This window comes from Carassius auratus, unplaced genomic scaffold (assembly GCF_003368295.1).
Source record: "Carassius auratus strain Wakin unplaced genomic scaffold, ASM336829v1 scaf_tig00017499, whole genome shotgun sequence".
Lineage (NCBI taxonomy): Eukaryota > Metazoa > Chordata > Actinopteri > Cypriniformes > Cyprinidae > Carassius > Carassius auratus.
The window spans coordinates 365,511-386,571 of NW_020524791.1; the positions used below are offsets into that span (position 1 = coordinate 365,511).

General features: G+C 38.2%; 3 protein-coding genes and 1 long non-coding RNA gene across 5 annotated transcripts; 3 read left to right on the forward strand and 1 right to left on the reverse strand.

Moving 5' to 3' along the window:
- Positions 1–3,240: 3,240 nt before the first annotated feature.
- Positions 3,241–14,363, forward strand: LOC113075707 (uncharacterized). Its single transcript, XM_026248400.1, has 3 exons — positions 3,241–3,455; positions 11,914–11,940; positions 13,648–14,363. The coding sequence occupies exons 1-3, from the start codon at positions 3,387–3,389 to the stop codon at positions 14,332–14,334; spliced, it is 783 nt and encodes a 260-aa protein (XP_026104185.1). The 5' UTR covers positions 3,241–3,386; the 3' UTR covers positions 14,335–14,363.
- On the forward strand, positions 6,584–8,099 carry LOC113075706 (uncharacterized). 2 transcript variants are annotated; one of them, XM_026248398.1, is made up of 5 exons: positions 6,584–6,936; positions 7,032–7,158; positions 7,311–7,599; positions 7,712–7,802; positions 7,890–8,099. In XM_026248398.1, exons 1-4 carry the CDS (start codon positions 6,734–6,736, stop codon positions 7,756–7,758), a joined length of 666 nt encoding a protein of 221 aa, XP_026104183.1. In that variant the 5' UTR covers positions 6,584–6,733; the 3' UTR covers positions 7,759–7,802; positions 7,890–8,099. The 2 variants fall into 2 exon arrangements, with proteins under 2 accessions (XP_026104183.1, XP_026104182.1); XM_026248397.1 differs by having other exon boundaries at positions 6,585–6,936; positions 7,311–7,609.
- LOC113075709 (uncharacterized) lies at positions 8,423–9,257 on the forward strand. Its single transcript, XR_003281022.1, has 3 exons — positions 8,423–8,546; positions 8,715–8,886; positions 9,227–9,257. It is a non-coding gene; the product is annotated as an uncharacterized LOC113075709 (long non-coding RNA).
- Positions 14,364–16,886: 2,523 nt separating the features above from the next.
- Positions 16,887–19,987, reverse strand: LOC113075699 (uncharacterized). Its single transcript, XM_026248379.1, has 10 exons — positions 19,954–19,987; positions 19,792–19,880; positions 19,524–19,586; positions 19,176–19,381; positions 18,953–19,052; positions 18,507–18,663; positions 18,322–18,419; positions 18,069–18,216; positions 17,810–17,930; positions 16,887–17,210 (listed from the first exon to the last, which is right to left on the reverse strand). Exons 2-10 carry the CDS (start codon positions 19,851–19,853, stop codon positions 16,921–16,923), a joined length of 1,245 nt encoding a protein of 414 aa, XP_026104164.1. The 5' UTR covers positions 19,854–19,880; positions 19,954–19,987; the 3' UTR covers positions 16,887–16,920.
- Positions 19,988–21,061: the final 1,074 nt, after the last annotated feature.

The following is a 21,061-nucleotide window of genomic DNA, read 5'->3' on the forward strand; positions in this document are numbered from 1 at the left end:
CTTGAAGGAGTTCCCCGAGAGATACTTAGCACTTGTTGGCCCTTTTGCCTTCTGTCTGCGGTCCAGCTCACCCCTAAACCATCTGGATTGGGTTCAGGTCCGGTGACTGTGGAGGCCAGGTCATCTGGCGCAGCACCCCATCACTCTCATCTTGCTCAAATAGCCCTTGATGCCTTCAGTGTGACTCTACAATTTTCACTTAAATGCTCGTTTCTAAAGAACATTTGTTTTCTAATTTATTAAATATTGATGAAAATAAAGTATATATATATATATATCAGCTTTTTATCAGCCATTAGCCACCCTGCTCTCTATGATTTCGGCATCGGCCATCAAAAAGCCAATATCCTCTTTTAACTCAAAAGATTAAAAAAAAGTCATAAATGTGTCATAAAATTAATCTGTATGAATTGTATGTGTTTATATGTGAATAAAAGCATACATTAAATCTGTTCATTATAGAAAGCGGTTGAATCTCTTCACAAGAAAAAACAAATACAACAAATGTTCAATTCACATGGAATACTTGTATAACACATTTACGACCTTCTAGGATATAGGTTTTAGTTACCTAAACTTTCTCTGGATGGACACGACAAAGTGACGTCTACAAATCATTTTGAGCTCTGTGTCAGTACGTCATAAACACAACGAGGCATCAGTTTACTGTAGAAACTGTAGAAATGCTTCCACAGAGCAAACAGACTTGGCCTAAATGTGGCCTCAAGCTGTCACTGACACTTAATAAAAGAAACTTGAATGGCCCAAAAATGATAAATAAATAATGACTTTATTGTAGCTGGCTAGTAGCTAGTAGTAACTAACTAATAATTTAGTGATGTGAAGAAAAAAAGTAGAGTAGAGTAATGAAAAAATCACTCTGAGATGTGGTCAATTCAAAGCAAGTTAATTTGATATTGATGTTACGTGAACAAAATGATGTTTGTGTTTCTTTATTGATTCACATAATTCATTCCGGTGTATTATTAAATCATATAAATCCAACAATTTTTTTTTACAGATCTACAACTAAACATGCATTTCTGAAACCTGCTGAGCAGGGTTCGTCTGTACTTAAGTAATGTTTAAATGTAATTCTAGTATACTTTGTCTAATTATACTAATATACTAGCAGTATACTTGTAAGTGTACTATTTCAATACCACTTGGGACTAAACTGGCCCACTTCTAGAAGTATATAAGTGTATACTTTTAAGTACTTTAAGTGTAACAGCAGTAAACTGAGAACACAACCAGTTTACATTTGTTCTTAGTTTGTACTGCAGTTATACTAGAAGTGAACTTACAGGTAAACTGATAGTTTATAGTTAAATACTTGTAGCACATTTTTAGGCTATGAAAGTACACTTTGAAGTATACTCTCAGTAAACTACTAGTTTAGTAGGTTTATACTGCAGCTATAATTGTTTTATTTAAATGAACATGACATCACACTTTAAGCATTGCTACTATGTTACTATTTAAGCATTAATGTTTGTACATGAATTATACCTTTAACTGCACTTGAACTCTTTCCACTTTTTTTAAATAGTTGCCAACCAGCACCAATATTTATGATAATTTTCATGAAAATGAAATGATAATTTGTTGTATGAATATCTGAAAATACAAAAACTAAATTTTATTCTAGCTTCAAGCGGTCTTTTTTAACAGCACTTGAATGCAAAGTTTTATAAACAAATAAACAAACATTTTGAACGAAAATCTGAGAGAGAGAAAAAAATGTCTGAATTGGATTCAGAATGCTAATCAAAACGTACATCAAGTTAATCAACACACCCAAATCTTGAAATCCATTACCTTTCCACGGATCAATACTGCTTCATTGTATGAAATACAACAGTTATTTTGTCCTACAATCTCTATCCTGATCCACACTTCATTCCAGTCGGTGGCGGTAATGCACCAATCAGTTAGGTGTCCCGCCGCCAATAAACACCAAAGAAGAAGAAGATAAATAAGGAAACCATTAATAACACATTCCTAGCGGTCACGGAATGGGCTAGTTGCATATCTCCGCCATCTTGGATTTCCGGTCTTGCGAGTGTGTGCGTAGATATTTCCGGTTGTGCTTAAAGTCAGTGCAGAGAACTGGAGAAGTCCAAATATTACCTTCTATATGTTTACAGGATTTATAATATCACTTCATATGCAAATAAGATATACACTGCTGTTATCACTATACTACAAATGTTAACTGAGCCAGTGGATTTGAAACTTGTGTATGTTTGGGTCTGGTAAATGAATTAAATACACTAATGTTCACTACTGTTCACGAGATGAAAGTTGAACTCATGGTGTGTATACACAGCTATATCATGTATTTTATCTTACCAAATATGTAAATGTACAAATTACTTATTTCTCGAAAATGTTTGCATTATTATTATTTTTTTATATATATTAAATATTTACCTCATGAGACGTGGGCTGCGATTTATCTTCAGAAGTATCCATTTCTCAATTGTACATATACATCAGTCTGTTTCATCGTTATTTTCACAACATATTTTATCATTTTACACAGTAAAAAATACGTGACTAATTTTAATATCTGTTTAATCTGATAATTAATGCAAAACAATAACAATATATACATGGCTGCTCATAGACAGATAATGATTTATGCTGCAGATCTTTCACAAAACAAATAAACAGATAAAAACGCACATGAATGCAAACAGCGATCTTTTATTTAAGGCAAACCTACCATAATTATATTACGTTTAATTGTACAGTTAGTTATAAATTATGTTATCAAATAAAGTTAATAAAACATGCTTTATCAGAAATCTCTGTGCGTCTGACAGTCAGAAACATTTATCTTACATAACAGAACAAAACCAGCTCTTCGAAAATGAAAAGTATTGCATATTTGAGAGTTTTGTGTTTGAAAAAAGAAATCCCTGTGGACCTGACCAGACGCTGATCCGCATAATCAACAGAAGAATAAAGCCATCTCCGCGTTGTATCTTGATGAATTTCCCCACAGAGGTACGCAAAATATAGGGAGGATGTTTCCCCATGTTTTTGATATACCACTATCCGCTGTTAAATTTGAAAAACATTAATTATATACATCTAGCCAAGTTTCGTATGTAAGTTTCCCTTACAGTCAATGCGAGCATCGCAAGACCGGAAATAAGTATGCACACACTCGCGTCGCTGAAGCTCACCGGCGCCATCTTGTGCACCTAGCCCATTCTGACACAAACCTACCGTGTGGGCGGGCTTAACAGCGGTTTGCTCTCATTGGCTGGTGAGATTTAGATTGACGGCTCCTTGAACCGGAAGGAGAGACTTCAGCGGCGCGAATTTTGGGTTCTGTGTAACAGTGTAACATCAACAATATTTATAAAACCGAGATGAGTAATCAGGAGCGGCACGGAGCGTCATCAACATCCTCAACCGCAGGGCATTCGAGGCAGCCTGAGGTAAGTTTAAAGTCCCCGTGAAACGGAAGTTGCAAACGGCTTTTCTCCAGTGTTGTGACGTATTTCCGAGAGAAACGGAATAATAAATGAGGAAAATAGTGGGCGTGGCTTATTTTCCAACTAGCACCTGATTGGATCTAGATAAGTAGGTGTGTTCACTTGCATGAGACATGGTTCATTTCAACTCACCGTCGTCAAACTTTGTGAGGTACCAACGGTGTACACTGACGGGACAGCGTTATCTGTTAATGACAGATATTTCAAGAACCCCATTACGTGTTCTTTCCTAATTTTGGAGTATTCGCGCGTGAAGTGTTTCGAGCACATCCGTGAACACTCTGTTATCCCTCCTTCCTCGAAATGTAATAAAATCGATCCATCTGGACCGTAACGAGGGAATTTTAAGGGAAAAGTGTTCCGTGAGTTCCACAACCAAAAATGCACCTCCTCGCCATCTTTCCCTTCACGCGCTGTCAATGCTCGCAAACACACAGGCAGCCTGTCTGCAGTGTTGCCAACTTCTTTCAATGGAAAGTAGCTAAACCCTGCCTGAAAAGTCGCTAAATGTCGCTAGATGACGTAATATGCTAATTAGCATATTCATGACGTAAGTGCGTCATATTATCTTGCCCTTTCTGAGCTCATGTACTGCATTTTAAGGCAGTCAAAATTCTCAATAAAAGTTTTTTATTATTATATTTGAATGTTTCTGTTGTCCGACAACGGAATTAATATTATAATGACTGAAACGCGTCTATTAAGACTACATAACCAGCTCTCAAAGATGTTAATCTCTGCACTAAAATCCTATTCACGACATTGTCTAATGAAATCACATACACATAAGATTAAGATAATGATTGTACTGTGATTTCGGCTATACTTGTATGTAAAATAGAGTTAGAAGCAACAGAATATATTTTTTAACTGAAAGTGCTGCTCCTCTCTGCTTGTTGAACATAGCAGATGCAGAGAGAGAGAGAGGCGTGTGCGCACGCTGGGAGAGAGAGAGAGAGAGAGAGAGAGAGAGAAAGCTCGTGCGGCAGTACCGGAGAGTCTCAGAGACTAAATAAGGTCTGTCAAAAAAAGTCGCTAGATTTGTCGCTAGTCGCTTTTTTGGAAAAAAGTCGCTATGGGGGTCTGAAAAGTCGCTAAATCTAGCGACAAAGTCGCTAAGTTGGCAACACTGCCTGTCTGCTGTCAGTTGGAGGGGCGTGGTTACGGATTAAGCAGACGCCCAATTCCTCAAGCCTACGTCATCAGTGAAGGTCCTCCAATGCAGAGGGGAGGGGCATTTTCAGATTTTGATTAAAGATTATGAAGCCAAAAAATTTTTTTGTGTGGATTGACTCGCATGGATGAATTGTTCAGCACAAAACGATCAATTTAGGCGAACAAAGTAAATATAGTCATTTTGATTTCATGTGTACTTTAAAGGCCATCTTTCAATTTAATTTTATAACTTAATTTATACAGAATATTGTATGAAAATTTAAATTTAAAAAGACATATATAAGAATACATATGTTTTACAACACCCACGGGCAGAAATTAGGAAAAAAGTGTGCCTATTCTAAGCTACGCTCCAAAAAAACGCCTTTTCCCAGAGAACGCGTCATATGACGTAAGGACAGGCAAACATAGGCGCTGCCGCCCTCGTTCTCAGTGTGGGTTTACGTAGTCTGAGAGGTGGAAACAGAAAATAGAGATTGTCGTTATCGTTATTATAGTTATAGTAGGTTTGAGTTGTCACAATGGTGAATTCTTGTGTTTGTTTTGGATGCAACAACTCCAACTTGTCTGGCCATCGGGTCCACCGATTTCCAAACAAGAAACACAAAGATTTCCGTGCTTGGATACGTTTCGTCCAGGCAAACAGAAGCAATTTCGCTGCCTCCTCGTTGACAAGACACACGGTGGTATGTGAAAAACACTTCACACAGGACAGCTACAACCAAGGAGATCTTATGGAATTTCGCATGGGATTTCGACGAAAAGAGTGGGTTAGGCTGGCAAATGGAGCTGTGCCATCGGTGCATGCAAGTCCACCTGCAAAATCTGGCGGGAGTGAAGAGTCTAACGTTAATGTTAGCACTAGCAGAGGATCTGCGTGTCGAAAACGGGAGCTTTGCACAGTAAGTCTTATAATACCATATACAAATTGTTGCAGCGAAATGTAGCTCTGCATGTAATTTCTGCAAATTTATTTTTCTTGACGTTATAATGGATTAGTCTTGGCATGGCACGAAAGCCCGCCTAGCTGCCGTCAGCTTACTCTTGTTACACCCCGTGAGTGTGCACATGAGCCTCCTGACACTTATTTTATTGAGCTATTAAGACAGTGTTCCAGAAATTTTTAAATTTTTTAATTACAATTTTGTGGTCGCATTCGCATATTACTTCTCGGTTAAATTCACGCATGAATTTTCCTGCATTTAACTTGTTTTAGCGCCCGCCAAATTGATTTTTTTTCTTTCCCGCCAAAGTCTTATTTGATCGGTGAGTAATGTAGATGAACTGCTGCCCTTGTGACAGGGTGCATGTTTAACTGAAAGAACGAGCAAAGAAAGAGAGCCACCGGTCACGCGCACTTTTCACCGTCTCCGAAACGCATCCAAGTTAATTGTATACAATATTAGTTTTCTTAGTTACATCGGAGTTGCCTTGGTTTTCTTTGACTAATCGAAACTGGTATCAACAAGGCACATGCGAGGGAATGCAGCTCGGGACTACTTTGAAAAGATTTTGAAAAGATTAGCAGTCTTTTAAATAATGCATGAATGGGGGATTTTCATGAAAGAACTACATTTTTTAAAGTTCAAAGTTGTGATTTCGGTCTGTTTTCAGATTTTGGGAGAGAGTGCTGCCAGCAAAGACGGGGCGGGTGCAACTGCCACTTCAGATCCTGAAGATGATGGAGATGGAGACATCTCTACAGTGGACCCTGAGCCAGAAGTGGTCCATCGTGGATCACAGTGCAACATAAGATTTTTACATCGTTCATTAGGTAGTTAGCTTATATCTAGCATTCACCATACATGCCATATACAATCACAAATAAGGATTACGTCAAAGATTTTCATGATCTCCATGGTTACTATTGTGTCATTTCCACTTTTCAGACAGTAAACATTAAAAATTAAGAACTTCATAATGTTAGAAAAATATATTTTTTACTGGGTTGCATTAGATGCATGTGTTGTTACCAATGAATGTACAACGGTGAACAATTATTAAGATGAATCTCTTTCATCTAAGGTGTTCAGGTAAAGCCTCAGATGGTGGATGTGGGGACTCAAACCGAAAGGTTTGAGCATCGCAGATCAACTCCACTGGCCAGTCCTGAACAAAGTGATGATGAATGGTCATTTTCTGATATCATCAATCATTCTGGTGATATGTCATGGAGTCCAGGGGAGGAGATGTTGAGCGAGTCCTCTGAGGAGGAACCAGAAGAGCTGGAATCTCTCACTGACCCAAAGTAAAAACCTTTTTATTAATGGAAACTGTTTCTGATTGTGTATCAAAAAATGTCATAGTCAGAATTAATGTGTGTTTTCCTTTTCTTGTTTTCAGTGCTGTTGACAAGTTCATTGTTTGCCAGAGGCAGTTGCTGTCCTTGTTCACGGTTTGCTCTGCATGCTGCGGGGAAACCCAGGGACACATAATGCACCCGGAAGGAACTTTCATAAAAGTCAAGCAGGTAATGTCTTATTTGTCAACTGTGTGTGAGGAGCTGAATTATAGTCTGTGAATGTACAGTATGTATATTAATTATTTGTGTCTTAACTATACAGGTTTTTTATTGGCTCATCTTAAAGCTGCTTGAGTATTGAATCTTCTATCATCTTTCAGGCCTGCGGAACTTGTGGTTATGAGCGTTACTGGCAAAACCAAGAGAAGGTGCATCGAAACATGCCTGCCTGCAACCTTTTACTCAGCGGTGCCATCCACTTCTCAGGTTGCATGGCTACTCAGACAATCAGGATGCTGAAGCTGTTTGGACTGCAGTGCATAAGTCCCGGGACTTTTTTCCGCCATCAGCGCTATTACACTATCCCTACCATCGTGCAGGCCTGGAGGACTGAGCAGAGGGGGATCATCAGGGAGTTGAAGGAGACTGGGGGTGGATTGATCCTGTCTGGTGACTGCAGGTAGAATGGTCTAGCTCACGTCAATGATGTCACGTCACGTCAAGAACAGGTCAATGTGTTTTTGCATTAACCTATAAATGTAACTGTTTTTGACGTTCTTAGATCAGATTCTCCTGGACACTGTGCCAAATATGGTAGCTACTCCTTGATTGAGGATCGAATTAACAAAGTTTTGGATGTTCAGCTTGTCCAAGTAAGTTGATGTCACACAGAAATCTTGTGTCTGATTTAGTTACTGATATTACTGTTACTGTTCAGTAATAATCAGTGGGTTTTACAGAGCTCAGAAGTCCCAAGCAGCTCTTGGTGTGAGCTAGAGGGTCTAAAGCGGAGTATGCAGTTCCTGATGGACCAAGACATGCAAGTATCTGCTCTGATAACAGACAGAAATCGGCAGGTAATGATGCTAGGAGAGATCTAAAGCTGAACAGCATTGACAGGCACAGTATCACTCAAAATAAATTCTACATTCTATAAAATCAATTTGTGTTTTAGGCGGCCAAGTGGGTACGTGAGAAAATGTGTTCAGAAGGAACAAGGCATTTCTTTGACGTCTGGCATATTGGGAAAAGTATGTATTGTGATGTTGGTAGTTCTATATAACAGACTTGTTTTTTGTAGTTAAATTCACTTTCCTAATAATTAGTATGCTCTGCTCTGTTTGTCTGCTCTGGAACAGGTGTACAGAAAGCACTGGATGCTGCTGCAAAAGAGAGGGACTGTGAGGATCTGAAGCTGTGGAGGCCAGCCATCATCAACCATCTCTACTGGACCGCAGCTTCCACCCCTACAGGAGATCCAGATCAGATGCAGGCAAAATGGCAGAGTATGATAAATCATGTACAGGACATACATGAACACAGCACTCCTGCATTTACCAGCTGCGCACATCCACCGTTGGAAGGAGAGGCAAGAAACAAGGAGTGGCTGGAACCAGGTACAACATAATAGCCTATGTTAAAAGATGTCAAATGTTTTGAGGCTAAACTTTTTTCAGTGCTTGTAAATTTTAGTTTGGTTTTATCAATACGTAACCCCATGTGTACTAGTAATTACTTGTGTTATGAAATGCGACAGATTATATGACAGAATACATTTTATTCAGGATCACCAGCAGCCACTAAACTGGAGAGTGTAGCTGCCAGGAAAGCACTGGTAAAGGATATTCGACAATTGTCACCTCAGCATCAGACATTCTCCCTGGAGGCCTACCATTCCCTCATTCTGCACTTTGCTCCCAAACACACTGGCTTTTCTTTTCTTGGGATGTACAGCAGGTAGTGTTATCACTTAAAAGTATCGATACTAATAAAATTTGTTGTTTTTTTTTTGGTTTTTTTTTCAATTTCACGATATTGCAATACATTTGTCCTTTTGTAGCAGGTAACTGATGACAGAATGAATATGGCTAAAAACTAATGCAGTCTTGTATAGCAGACCAAAATGTTATAGACTGATAACAGCATTACATATTGTTTGCAAAAAAATAATTGCAAAGATGAGTCATTGTCTTAGACCCATTTGAACTGAAAACATTAATGTCATGTATTTCTGTTGCATTTCACTGCATTGGGTTAGCTTTGGAGACCTAATGTTCTATCTACTTATCTCGTACAGACTTCTCTTGGCAGCCCTTCATTTCAATAGTAATGGCAACCGAGATGTAGCGCGAACTAGTGAGGGTGAGGGACGCTATGCTGTTCGCTACCCACGGTTTCGGAAAGGTGGCTGGGTAGTCCACCCCATCAAGGAGAAACCATCTTACGGTTAGTAGTTTCACTTAGTTTTTCAATATCTTTTTTGTGTGAATCTATCTTCTTTATGTGAGTCAACCATGTTACTAAATGTTTTCTAAACATTTCTCTCCTCAAGGATACGCAACAAATCTTATGGTCTCTCTGGTAGAGGAATACTGCAAGTCACCACAGGCCCTACAAGAAAGCAGTGCCGTCTTGTCCTCTGCTGCACCGCCCCCCCTCACCTCTTCCCTCCAGAAGGTTGCCAAGGATGAGGCAGTCAGCCTCCATCTCGCACGACACTCACGTTTTAACATGTAATAAAAGATCAATTTTACCAGTAGTTTGTGTCACTATGGATTTATTAATCGTCTTCCAAGCGGGGCCACTGAAAACCTTTGTATGTCTGTCCCTCCTCTGCAAACTGCCTCCTTATTGCTGACACAACACATGAAGGTATGGCTTTTCTAATGTTCCTGCCTAGTATTCCATACGCCCAGCGGACAACCTGCCTGTATGCTGTGTATCGGAACTGCCTGTGGTGGAGATTGGGACATAATTACATTTTGATCATACCATGTTTTCATAGTAAACAATTCCAATGGTAAATATTGCATGTCCTGTTGGCTGATATTCTACTGTACTACACAACACCAAAGTTGTTTTTATAGTAAGTATATGGAAACCACTGAGTTAAAAACCTGCTTAACAGGATTTACTATTTTGGTGTAGAAAAGCTGTTTCTTTGAATTGCAGTGTGAAATAATTTTTGCTCAAAACCTACTCTGGTCTGCTGGCTTGAAGAGGGCCATGCTCTTGTCTGAAGTTCATGTATGCTATCTGCAGCACAAAAGGATTCAGACAGGATGCTTCAAACCCTGGATGGAGTGTGAGGCAGGTAATGTCTTCTGGGGGATCTAGGTTTTGGACAAGAGACCAATAGGCGTCGACCTCCCTACAGCACACACTTCTCCACTGCTGATGGCATAGCCTCATATCTACCACACAAGCACCTGTTAAACAAATGTGCTAAGATAAACTTACTCTCCTTCCCTCCTTGTAGCTCTAGTGGTTGGTGTAAGACCTTGTAAGAAACGACATGTAGACTACTTCCTAAAACTTAGGTAAATATGCACTGTAAAAAGACACACCCCCTGTACAGTATAGGCTGTCAATTAGATGCATTTATCTGCATGCCTTACAACCAGTATCCCTCCACGTGACAATAAAACATCCTTGTAACAGTGACTATTTACATGAACAGCATATTCCCGTCCTAGCCGGAACACTAACTGCTTTCATACACGTACTCCGCAGAACATGTGAGCTCATTTACATAATGTCCATCGGAAATACTAAGAGGTGAGTAGTATAACAGCCGACTAAGTTCGGAATTCAAGCTGGCCGGTTATGTTGTGCAGATATACGGCCCAAACGCTTGACATCTGCAGAAGCAGAACATGCGGACACCTAGGTCTGAAAGCAGTTACGGATTAAAAATCAGCTAGCAATTTCTAAAAAATTTCACGATAAACTATGTTGTGCAGAAATGCACAGAATTTATATCCCTATCCAGACTAGCTGACCGTCACAGATGTAAGCTATAGCCTACACCCTACAGCATTCATTTAAAATCTGGGATCTAAATTAATTATTTAAGACATGCTGCTGGCATAGATGGTGACAATCTACATGGATGCTTGAAAAACAACAAAGTCGACAGCAATATTGCTAAATATGATTTATTAAAGATACTGCAATGTGATAAACATGGAGAGAACGTTAGCCACAATTAGCTATAGCCTGTGGTCACTCACCAAGACACCTGGCCAATTCTCAACCGATTCTCCTCACACCACAACTCTATCTCTCTCCTCTGTCCATTTACCCTTCCCCTTAACTCTGCCTGACCCCTCTCTCGCCTAGGCGGCTCGTAATTATACGGCAATGGCCCATCGTAAGAGCTGACATTTATCCCTACTGCAACCTCTTCACTGTCTGACTCCATTACGAAGAGACGATGTTTACCTGCCGTTGCGTCACTTCCGATCAGAGCGTTTTTCACAACGGAAGTAATTTTACTCACAATTTCTTTTAAAAAACTGTTTTAATGCACATTTATGATTCATTTCTTCACGCAAGTCGAGTTCCTACACTGTTTATCTACACGTTCATTCACAGGGATCTTCAACTTGAAAGATAGGCTTTAATATCAAATCAGTAGACAAATCTAGAAACAAGTTTTTTCTGCTCTCTATCCAAGTTATGTCTTTATTTAACGTTAGATCGTTCATTAATTATCTGGGCTGCGTTTCTGAAGCATTGCGAGGTAGCGATTGTAAAACACAGTGATGGCTGGTTGTAAGTCATGTTTAATTGTTACCGTGCGTTTGTGAAACGCAGCCCTGGTAACTTACTTCTTAAAATATTTTTTTCTTGAATCATCTAAAATAAATAATATTCTTTTGTATTTAATAACAGTGTTGTTAACCGTTAAGTAAATTATTCTATCTTTGTGATTGTCCATACAAAAATAAAATCTTATTTTATTTTTATATTACTTTTTAGGGCCAAAGAGAAATGTCACTTCTCCAGGTAGGCTTACATCCATTCATGTTATTCTATAGAATGCATAATATAACAAACTTGGTTAACTTTTTAGCTGTTTTTTAATACGCAAGGGATTTTATATGTCTAACATTACCCTGCTAAACTAGGCAACATCAGCATGGCATTATAGTTACCTTGATATGTAGGCTAACCAGGTGTGGCAAAGTGGTCTTTTTGCAGTAATATTCAACACTCAAGAGATATACAATAGACTACGCCACCCTGGGACTATACCAGGGAATCAGTTCACTTAAAATGTTATAAGGAACCCAGGTTCATTCCACTGAATAAAATGAGCAAGAGACGTGGGTAGCAAAATAGAGTTTGTTTATTAGTACAAAAGTTTAAAATGCAGGAATAATAGTCACCCAGCCAATTACTAAGCTGGAAATCACAATCCAAAATAAGGATTCACATTTACTTCGGAGCTGTAGCCTATTGGCATCAAATGGGCTAAGAGAGGGAGCAAAAGAGGAGAATCACACTAAGTGCACACACGCACACACACACACTCACTCCAATACCCGTGATTTTATCAGTGGTGCTCACACAGCATAACACAGCACACGGTGAAGGAAAGCCTCACTGCCGTCGGACACACAGCTCCTGTAATTGTAATACAAAACAAAATAAATCAAATCAGTAGAAATGAATCAATAAAAACTTATTAAATGCAGGGGAGCAAAAGAAACCCTTCCAACATAAAAGAAATAAATTCTAGCTTAAACAGCTAGATAATAACACAAAAGGAAAAGGAAAAGAAATTTAAAGACAACAATGTCCAAGAGAAAATCTCAGCATTCTGAACCAGTCCAAAATGAGAAACACCACAAAGGGAAAATGAAGAAATAAATATCTGAATGAGCGCGGCCCTCGAACTCGTTATTTCCCAACGTACGAGGAAAAGATCTTTAAAATACAGTCACAGTAGGAGCAGGTTTTAACCAACAACTCCAAAATCGGGCCGCGCTAAATCACCCAGGACAAAATGAAAACACACAGCAAAAATATACAGAAAAGAAACGAAAGCAAATCCAGCAGGAACAAAACAGCAGCGTGCTTCTATATGTAGTAGGGAAATGCAGCACGCACAGTCTTAGCCCTAACAGATAATAAGACGATTAGTAAACTAGTTATAGTTTATGAACAGCAATCGGAAATATAAACACACATACCAAATAACGCAGCCGCTTGCCACACCAGAAAGCAGAGCTGACGTCAGTATCCACGGGATAGAAATGAAGTAGATGCCAAACAGCATATATTGGATGTCCCCACTCAAACGGTAAACACACGGGAATGCTGCGGTAAAGATAAACATAGCTGACCCCCACACCACATCACCTAAAACCTCTGGCAATATACTAAATCTTACGTACCTGGGACTAGGCAGTGTAACGAGCCAGACCGCACGTAATGGTTGTTTACAATAGACTCTTCAGTGTACACAAAGCCCCACAAAATGACACAAGCGGTGTTAAAATGCCCACACGGCTGTGTTTTAACCACAGACCTCTGTTGAATGCCGGTAAACAGGAAGAGCGCAGGCACAGAACAGATGACGCACATCCGGCCCGCACCAAACAGCCATTTATACACACCTCCCTGCGGGACGATAGGCTACCAATAACATGACATCACTACAGGGAGGATCTAACTAATCTGCCACACAGGCATTGTTTATACCTGCAGGAACAAGTGCAAGAGGATATCTTACAGCGTATGCTAACCAAGTTTAACTTGATTTGTCGGAATGAAGCTATAGATTTGGATTACCTCCTGGATGTTGCTCAGCAAGAACTTGCTTTGGCTATTAATGCATCAAATCATGTTAACATCCCAGATAATTTAATTATGGGTCTACAGGAGTTAATCAACGTAGTTAATATATCTCTGAATTTGGAAGAGACTTCAGGAAACGCATCAGAAATTGTAACTTACACCTGGGGAAACCTGGGACGCCCACGTTTGGAAATCAGCAGGGATGACCTTAAAGAACTTCTCACTACTGCTCTTCCTGTAAAAACTCTTGCACAGCTCTGTGGTGTTTCCAGAAGAACAATGAACAGAAGACTGAAGGAGCAGTCCCTCTCTGTCAGAGGCTGCTATTCCAGCATATCAGATAATGAACTTGATCGTGTGGTGAGATCAATAAAAATAAGAATGCCCCATGCCGGTTACAGGCTAGTGAAAGGGGAACTTTTGGCTAGAGGACACCGCATACAATGGCACAGGGTGAAGGCCAGTATGCAACGGGTGGATGGAGCTGGAATTTTGGCCAGAATGTTCCAGCTTGGTTTTGTAGCTCGTAGAAGTTATTCCGTTCCTGCTCCATTGTCCTTAGTTCATGTGGATACCAACCATAAACTAATCACGTGAGTATTTGCACTCTAAATTTCACTTGCATGCACACACATACAAAAATATTGCTATCTTCACACAGTGATGCGTCCATATGTACATAAAAAAAATTACTTGCAATAAACAGCATATTTTAGATCCTGTATCTTGATGCTGCTGCAAACAACAAAGCATCGACTGCTTTCTCATTTTTTTTGGAGGGTATCCACAAACATGGGTGGCCATCGAGGTAAAAATTATCTTTACTACATGACATGTTAGTCATGATTTCTTAGTGTTTGAACCTATGAATGAGACCTCTTCAAATCTTTTGTCAGATCGCCTCTTTGATAATTCGCACTTAGTGATGCTTTTATCAGCAGTCTCCACAAAACTGAAAGTGATAATCAGGGCAATAATTGACAATAAACATACAATTACAGGAACTAAAAGTTTGTAAATCAATAGCACCATGCATGCATGTTGTCTAAATCTTTTCCAGAGTACGTGGTGACCAGGGAGTTGAAAATGTGGACATCGCTCGTTGCATGTTTTCAGTACGAGGAACGGGCCGAGGCAGTTTCATTTCTGGAAAAAGTGTGCATAATCAAAGGTTCAAATCATTAAAAGTTGCATCACATGCTCTTTATTTCTTGTGGGGCACAGTCACTTGCCTTACACATGATGCCACAAACAAACATCTCTAATTTAATCTCAGCAGAAACCACTCGAGTCTAATGTTGAAACTCACTAACAATGAGCAAATTTATTTGATTAAAGGGGTGGTCACACTACACCGTTTGTTATATTGACTTCCATTTATATACATTCAGTTGTGGGAGACTGAAAATGTAAGCACATGCAAAGAATTTTCTCAAATTGCTGCATGTGCAGCTTTAAAATTGGTGATCTTTCAATTTAGTTTACAGGTCACACCATGACATATCTTCGAAACCTGAACTTTGTAATGTAGCAATTAGAATTATTTGCTTTTTCTTTACTATTTTGTAAGCTATGATTTGTGCATACTTGTTTCTTATTTTAGAATTGAGCGTCTGTGGTGTGATGTTTGGTCAGCCGTCTCTTGTAAATATTATGAAGTCCTGCATACAATGGAAGAAGAGCGAGTGCTTGATCTATCCGATGAGCTGCACCTCTTTTGTGTGCACTATGCAATTCTTCCACGGTTGAAATCGGACCTGAAGGGCTTCACGGGGAGCTGGAACAACCATCCGATCAGAACAGAGGGAAATCTTTCACCAGAACAGCTTTGGTACATCGGAATGTTACAGACACCAGTGGATGAGCCAGATATAGAGGTAAGCTTTAAGCGTCTATATGCAAAGTTAGAAAGATTACACATCCAAAAATGCAAATTCTGTTTTCATTTGCTCAACCTTAAAAGGTATTTCAACTGAAAATATCAATGCTCATGTTATTTCATACCTGTAACTTTCATCTATCTTCAGAACACAAATGATCTTTTTTAATGAAATCTGAGATATTTCTGTCTCTCTATTGACAGCTACACATAACTACCACTTTCAAGCCCCGGAAATCATGTGTCATTTAAGTAATACATGTGACTCCAGTGGTTTAACCTTAATTTAATGAAGCGACTCGACTGCTTAGTTTTTCAGTTCTTTACTTTTCATTTGACTAATGTAAAAGTATTCAATTGAAGACCCGATTTAATTTTAGAGCTATCAAAGATAAATGTATTGTAAATTGTAATGTAAATGTTTTTATAGTTTTCCTGTTTTTATTTTTTTCAGATAGCTGAATAATTCATGCTTTTCCACTTTTTTGGCACTGTTATCTTGACATAACAAGAGGGTTCTCAACTCTGGCCCTCAAGATCTACTTTCTTGCAGAGTTTAGCCACAACCTTGTGTATTTGATTAAGGTTAGAGCTAAACTCTGCAGGAAAGTAGATCTTGAGGGCCAGAGTTGAGAACCCCAGCAATCGTAACCCATTTCAATGCCTGGTATAAATAGGGCCTAAAATACATTTAGGCAAATAACGGTCAGAATTTTCATTCTGGGTGAAGTATTAATTTACTTAAATATAGCTTCTTTGGGATAAGATAATTTACCAGTTTATCAAACTAACTAATTTAGGTCAGCCTAAAATTTTTATAATTAAAAGCAGTTAATATTGTAAAATAACAATGGTTTCTTTTTTCAGGTGGTGGAGCAACTTTTTCGAGAGGAAACTGCTGATACTGACCCAGAGGATGGTGTGGTGGTGCCAGAGATCCATTGCCCTTTTTCTGACCAAAAACTTGCCGTTCTGCGTGGATTAATTAATCCCTTGACATCACCATTGAATGACAGGGAGCTCTATGTCCAGACACTTTCTATCATCAAAAGATTGTGCTCTATTTAACATTTAAATGTTTAAGTAAAACACTCAGAAGTACACATGCAGTTCTGTCAGAATTTTAATTAAAGAAATTCAGTTATTTGCCAGTAAAACATTTAATTTTATACAATGCTGTAAAACATGTTCAGAAGCATGTAAAGTTATTAACACGTTGAACATTGTATCTCTGAACTTTAAAGATTAAATTAAAACTATTGAGAGATGTGGACTATGTGAACATTTGGAGTTCATTTTAAAATCTACACCCTATAAAAGCAACCTCCGTGTTGCACTGCTGTTTTCATTATTTCTTTAAATTCATTACAATTTGACAGATGTGCAGTGGGAAAAGTAATGGTTTGGGTGCATGCACTGATGATTGGATAGCAAAGTGTGTGGCTTGGCAGTCGTTGCATACAAGTGTGGTCAAACTGAACAGTAATTTTAAAGGCCTCTCTCTCTGACAGAAGCAGGTGCCTATGCGCTTGACCAGTCAGCCACTGCATCACCTGTGGCACAGAGAGTGCTGCCTCATCCTGAGCATCTCCATCTAGGGCAGTAAAATGTACAATGTTTTTAATAACCATTTATAACAATCACAACATTTTGAAAATTGTACCATTTGTAATTTATTTCTGTTATCAAAGCAGAATGTTCAGCATCATTACTTCAGTGTCACATGATCCTTCACAAATCATTCTAATATGATGCTCAATAACTTAATGTTGAAATCAGTTTTTGATGCGCGTGTGGAAACAATGATAACATTGAAACATTTTTGGTAAGATTCTAAAAAGACAAATGAATAATTGTATTCATTAAGGGTGTATTAAATTGATGCAAGGAGTCATTTATAATGTTACAAAAGACTTCTATGTAATTAATGCAATAATAAATGATCTCTCTATTCTTCAAAGAATTATGAAAAAGCATAACTACTTCCACAATAATGTTAAGCTATGTTAACTTTTTCCAACAATAATAATCTGAGATGTTTCTTAAGCATCAAATCTGCATATTAGAATGATTTCTAAAGAGTGATGTGACACTGAAGACTGGAGTAATGATCTGATCAATCAGTTATCAGTTTTACCAGTGTAGAAATATAAAAAACACCTGCATTAACACCTGAAATGAATACAAACTTACCTTCAAGCTCCATCAGAAAATCCTGGAAGTGATTCAGTATTTGGACCTCTTTGGTATATTTTAGAGTGCCTCTCTCACTCATTTGTGGAGCAAGATGGGATACAATGTAATGAGAGTCCACCTGAAACACAACAAAAATGACAAACATTATATAAACAGCATCATGCAATACAAATAATTTAAGGATTATTGCTGTAACATCTTTTAAAACAGCTATGCAAAATTTAACTGGTACGTTTTTGAAATCCTATCACTTCACCTTATCATTACCACCTTGCACAACAAAGAGGCTGCGGCACACTTCCCTGTTCTTTTCCATAGTGTCAATTAAACGGTAAAGCTGCAAACCTTCACGGAGCTGCTGAAGCATGAGTGTTCTTCGAGCAGCAGCATGCATTACAATCGCTCTTTAAAGAAATAAAACAAATATTTCAGTGTTAATGTTTAAACATTGTATTTTCTGTGGAAGATACATAAAATAAATTCATTTGAAAAATATTGCAGAGTAAAACCTTGTTATATTCTGCTTGTTGTCCTCATTTATAGGCCCCGTGTAGCCACAGTTGACAATCTGTTCACTGTAAGATGATAAGTCTGAGGCCTCCTCGATCTTTAAGTTAAGGAAAATCTATAAGTGTACACTTAAAAAAAAAATACATGCAATAGAAAGAAACTAAGATAATTTGTTTTCTGATACCATTTTAATCAGTGGTGAAAACTCAGCATCGTAAACATTATCCTTGTTAGCGTTTTCAAGGGTTCCACTCAACAGAAAATCGTAGCACCAGTCCTGAAGAAATCTTGGAGCTGGGCCACCCTGGGCAAGGCTAACAGCAAAGACCTCCCCAGCAACTCTGTTGCAATGACAAGTAACAAGAAACACAGTATTGTAGAATATTACAATTTACCAGTTAGTGTATATTTGAAATTTACATGTTTAAATTACATTTGCTTTTGAAAGGATTGTTCAGCCTAAAACAAATGTTTCCTATTTAGATCCAGAAATGTACAGACAACAACAGCTGAGATTTTCTTTTTCTTTTCACAGAAAAAAGCACACTTAAGTTTTTGGAATGACATGAGTGTGAATAAGTGACAACATTAATTTTTGGGTGACACATTGTTTAGAGGAGAAACACTTACCGAAACAGGCCATTGTCAAGATCATTCAATGAATATTTCGGCATTTTGCCTTTGCCCTCCTCTCCTTCGAAGAGTCTGGTCTCTATGCCACCAATCAGTTCTATATATACACATATACAAAAAATATATATATCTAACCATAACAAATTAACAAGAAATCAAATGTTTTTTGGTGTAGCTTTTAAGATATGTTACAAAGTAAAAAAAATAAAAAACTTCTGACCTGTCAGGAATTCTTTTCGTAGAGCACCTGTGTCAACTCCAGCCTCTCCTAAGAAAGTAATCTTTAAAGTGTTGACCGGGGAGCTGATCTTTTGTCGCCTCCAAAGTAACAGACCTCGTTCCACAAGGTTAATTCTGGACACACAGATGCTGAAATCCTTGGAGGTGTCAACTTGAGCAGCTAGCCATCGTAGGACATCCTCCTCACTGTAAATTGTTTTTATATTTAACTGTTAAATCTTTTAAATATTCAGCACGGGATGGTTTAGACAGCATGATACATAAGTTATAAATTTTAAAAGTAAATATTACTTGACAATATTAATGTTACTTTTTTAAATGAAAGTACCATGACATCTCTTCATTGTCTGGCTTCATTATATCAGGGCTCTTTGTCTGAAGGGACTCTGAACTAGGAAGAAAAGCAACTGTGAAAATATATTACGGTTTATGTGAAGTAAAAATATTTAATTCAGTGCATTTATATGTAGCTAATTTGCATTAAAGTCTAATTTTCCATATAAACATGCTTTTGATTCAACAAGAAATGTCAAAATATACATCACGCATCATAAAATTAGACTGCAGTTTCTACAATGCTATGTGTATTGCATTACCTTTCCAAGTCACCACAAAAGCTTGCATGGAACTCCAATTCCAGAAGAGGAAACGTTTTCATGCACACAGGACACTTTGCATCTGTCAACTAAAAAGCAAGTAATTAAGTAAAATACTAAAAGCAGTCAGAAGGATGTTATCCCATGCCAGAAGTAAATTACCTTTTCCTCGAAGGCTGGTGGTGAATTAGTTACCTGGTTACAGACAAAAAAATATATATATTTATGTAAAAAAACATTTCCATATGCAATAGGGGTATCGCAATACAAAAATGCAACAATATATATCGGTGATAGTGACAATATGTATTGTATATAGTTAGTCAGTGAAAGAGTACAGCATATTCGTTTAATTTAATAAACTGCATAATCAACAGAAGAAGAATAAAGCAATCTCTGCATTGTATCTTGATGAATTTCCACACAGAGCTACGCAAACATGTATGGAAGATGTTTCCTCAGGTCTTTGATATACCACTATCCATTGCTAAATTTGAAAAACATTAATTATATACATCTACTCAAGTTTCGTATTTAGGTTTCCCTTACAATAAATGCGAGGTAGCAAGACCGGAAGTAAGTATGGACACACTCACATCACCAAAGCTCACCGGCGCCATCTTGTGCACCGAACCCATTCTTAATGAATTATAAAATTGTCTTTAATCATTTACCATATCCTTGTTTTGTGTTTAATATGTTGCAGATTGAAAATTCATTGCATCTTAAATTCGGTAATTCTCTTTGTAGTTCTTTCCTTTCCTGTTCACTCAGTGGTAGAGCATTGCGTTAGCAGCTCAAAAGGTTGTGGGTTCGATTCCCAGGGAACACATGTTAAGATGTATAGCCTGAATGCACTGTAAGTCGCTTTGGATGTAAGCATCTACTAAATGCATGAACGTATATGTAAATATTCATACCTAGGACAAAGTAACAACACATGATCAACAGTTTCCTTCCCTTGGCATATTTCACATAATCCTGGACTGGGTTTTCCTATTATGTGAAGTGCTAAGGAACCCTGTTAATAACGCTGTCAGCGCATCCTACTCTCTCGTGAGTCAAACGCATATGTGCTTCGTACCCAAGGCCTGAAGACAAAAAAAGAGGATGGTGTGGTCTACAGGTGCCCTTTTATATCCGCAGTCGCTCATTTGCTTACGTTATATGCTTCCGCCTGCCAATGACAAGTTCATTGTCGTAACTTTTATATCCTGCATGGTAAATATTACATCCATAAACAAAAATGTGCAAAATGCATACCTAAATG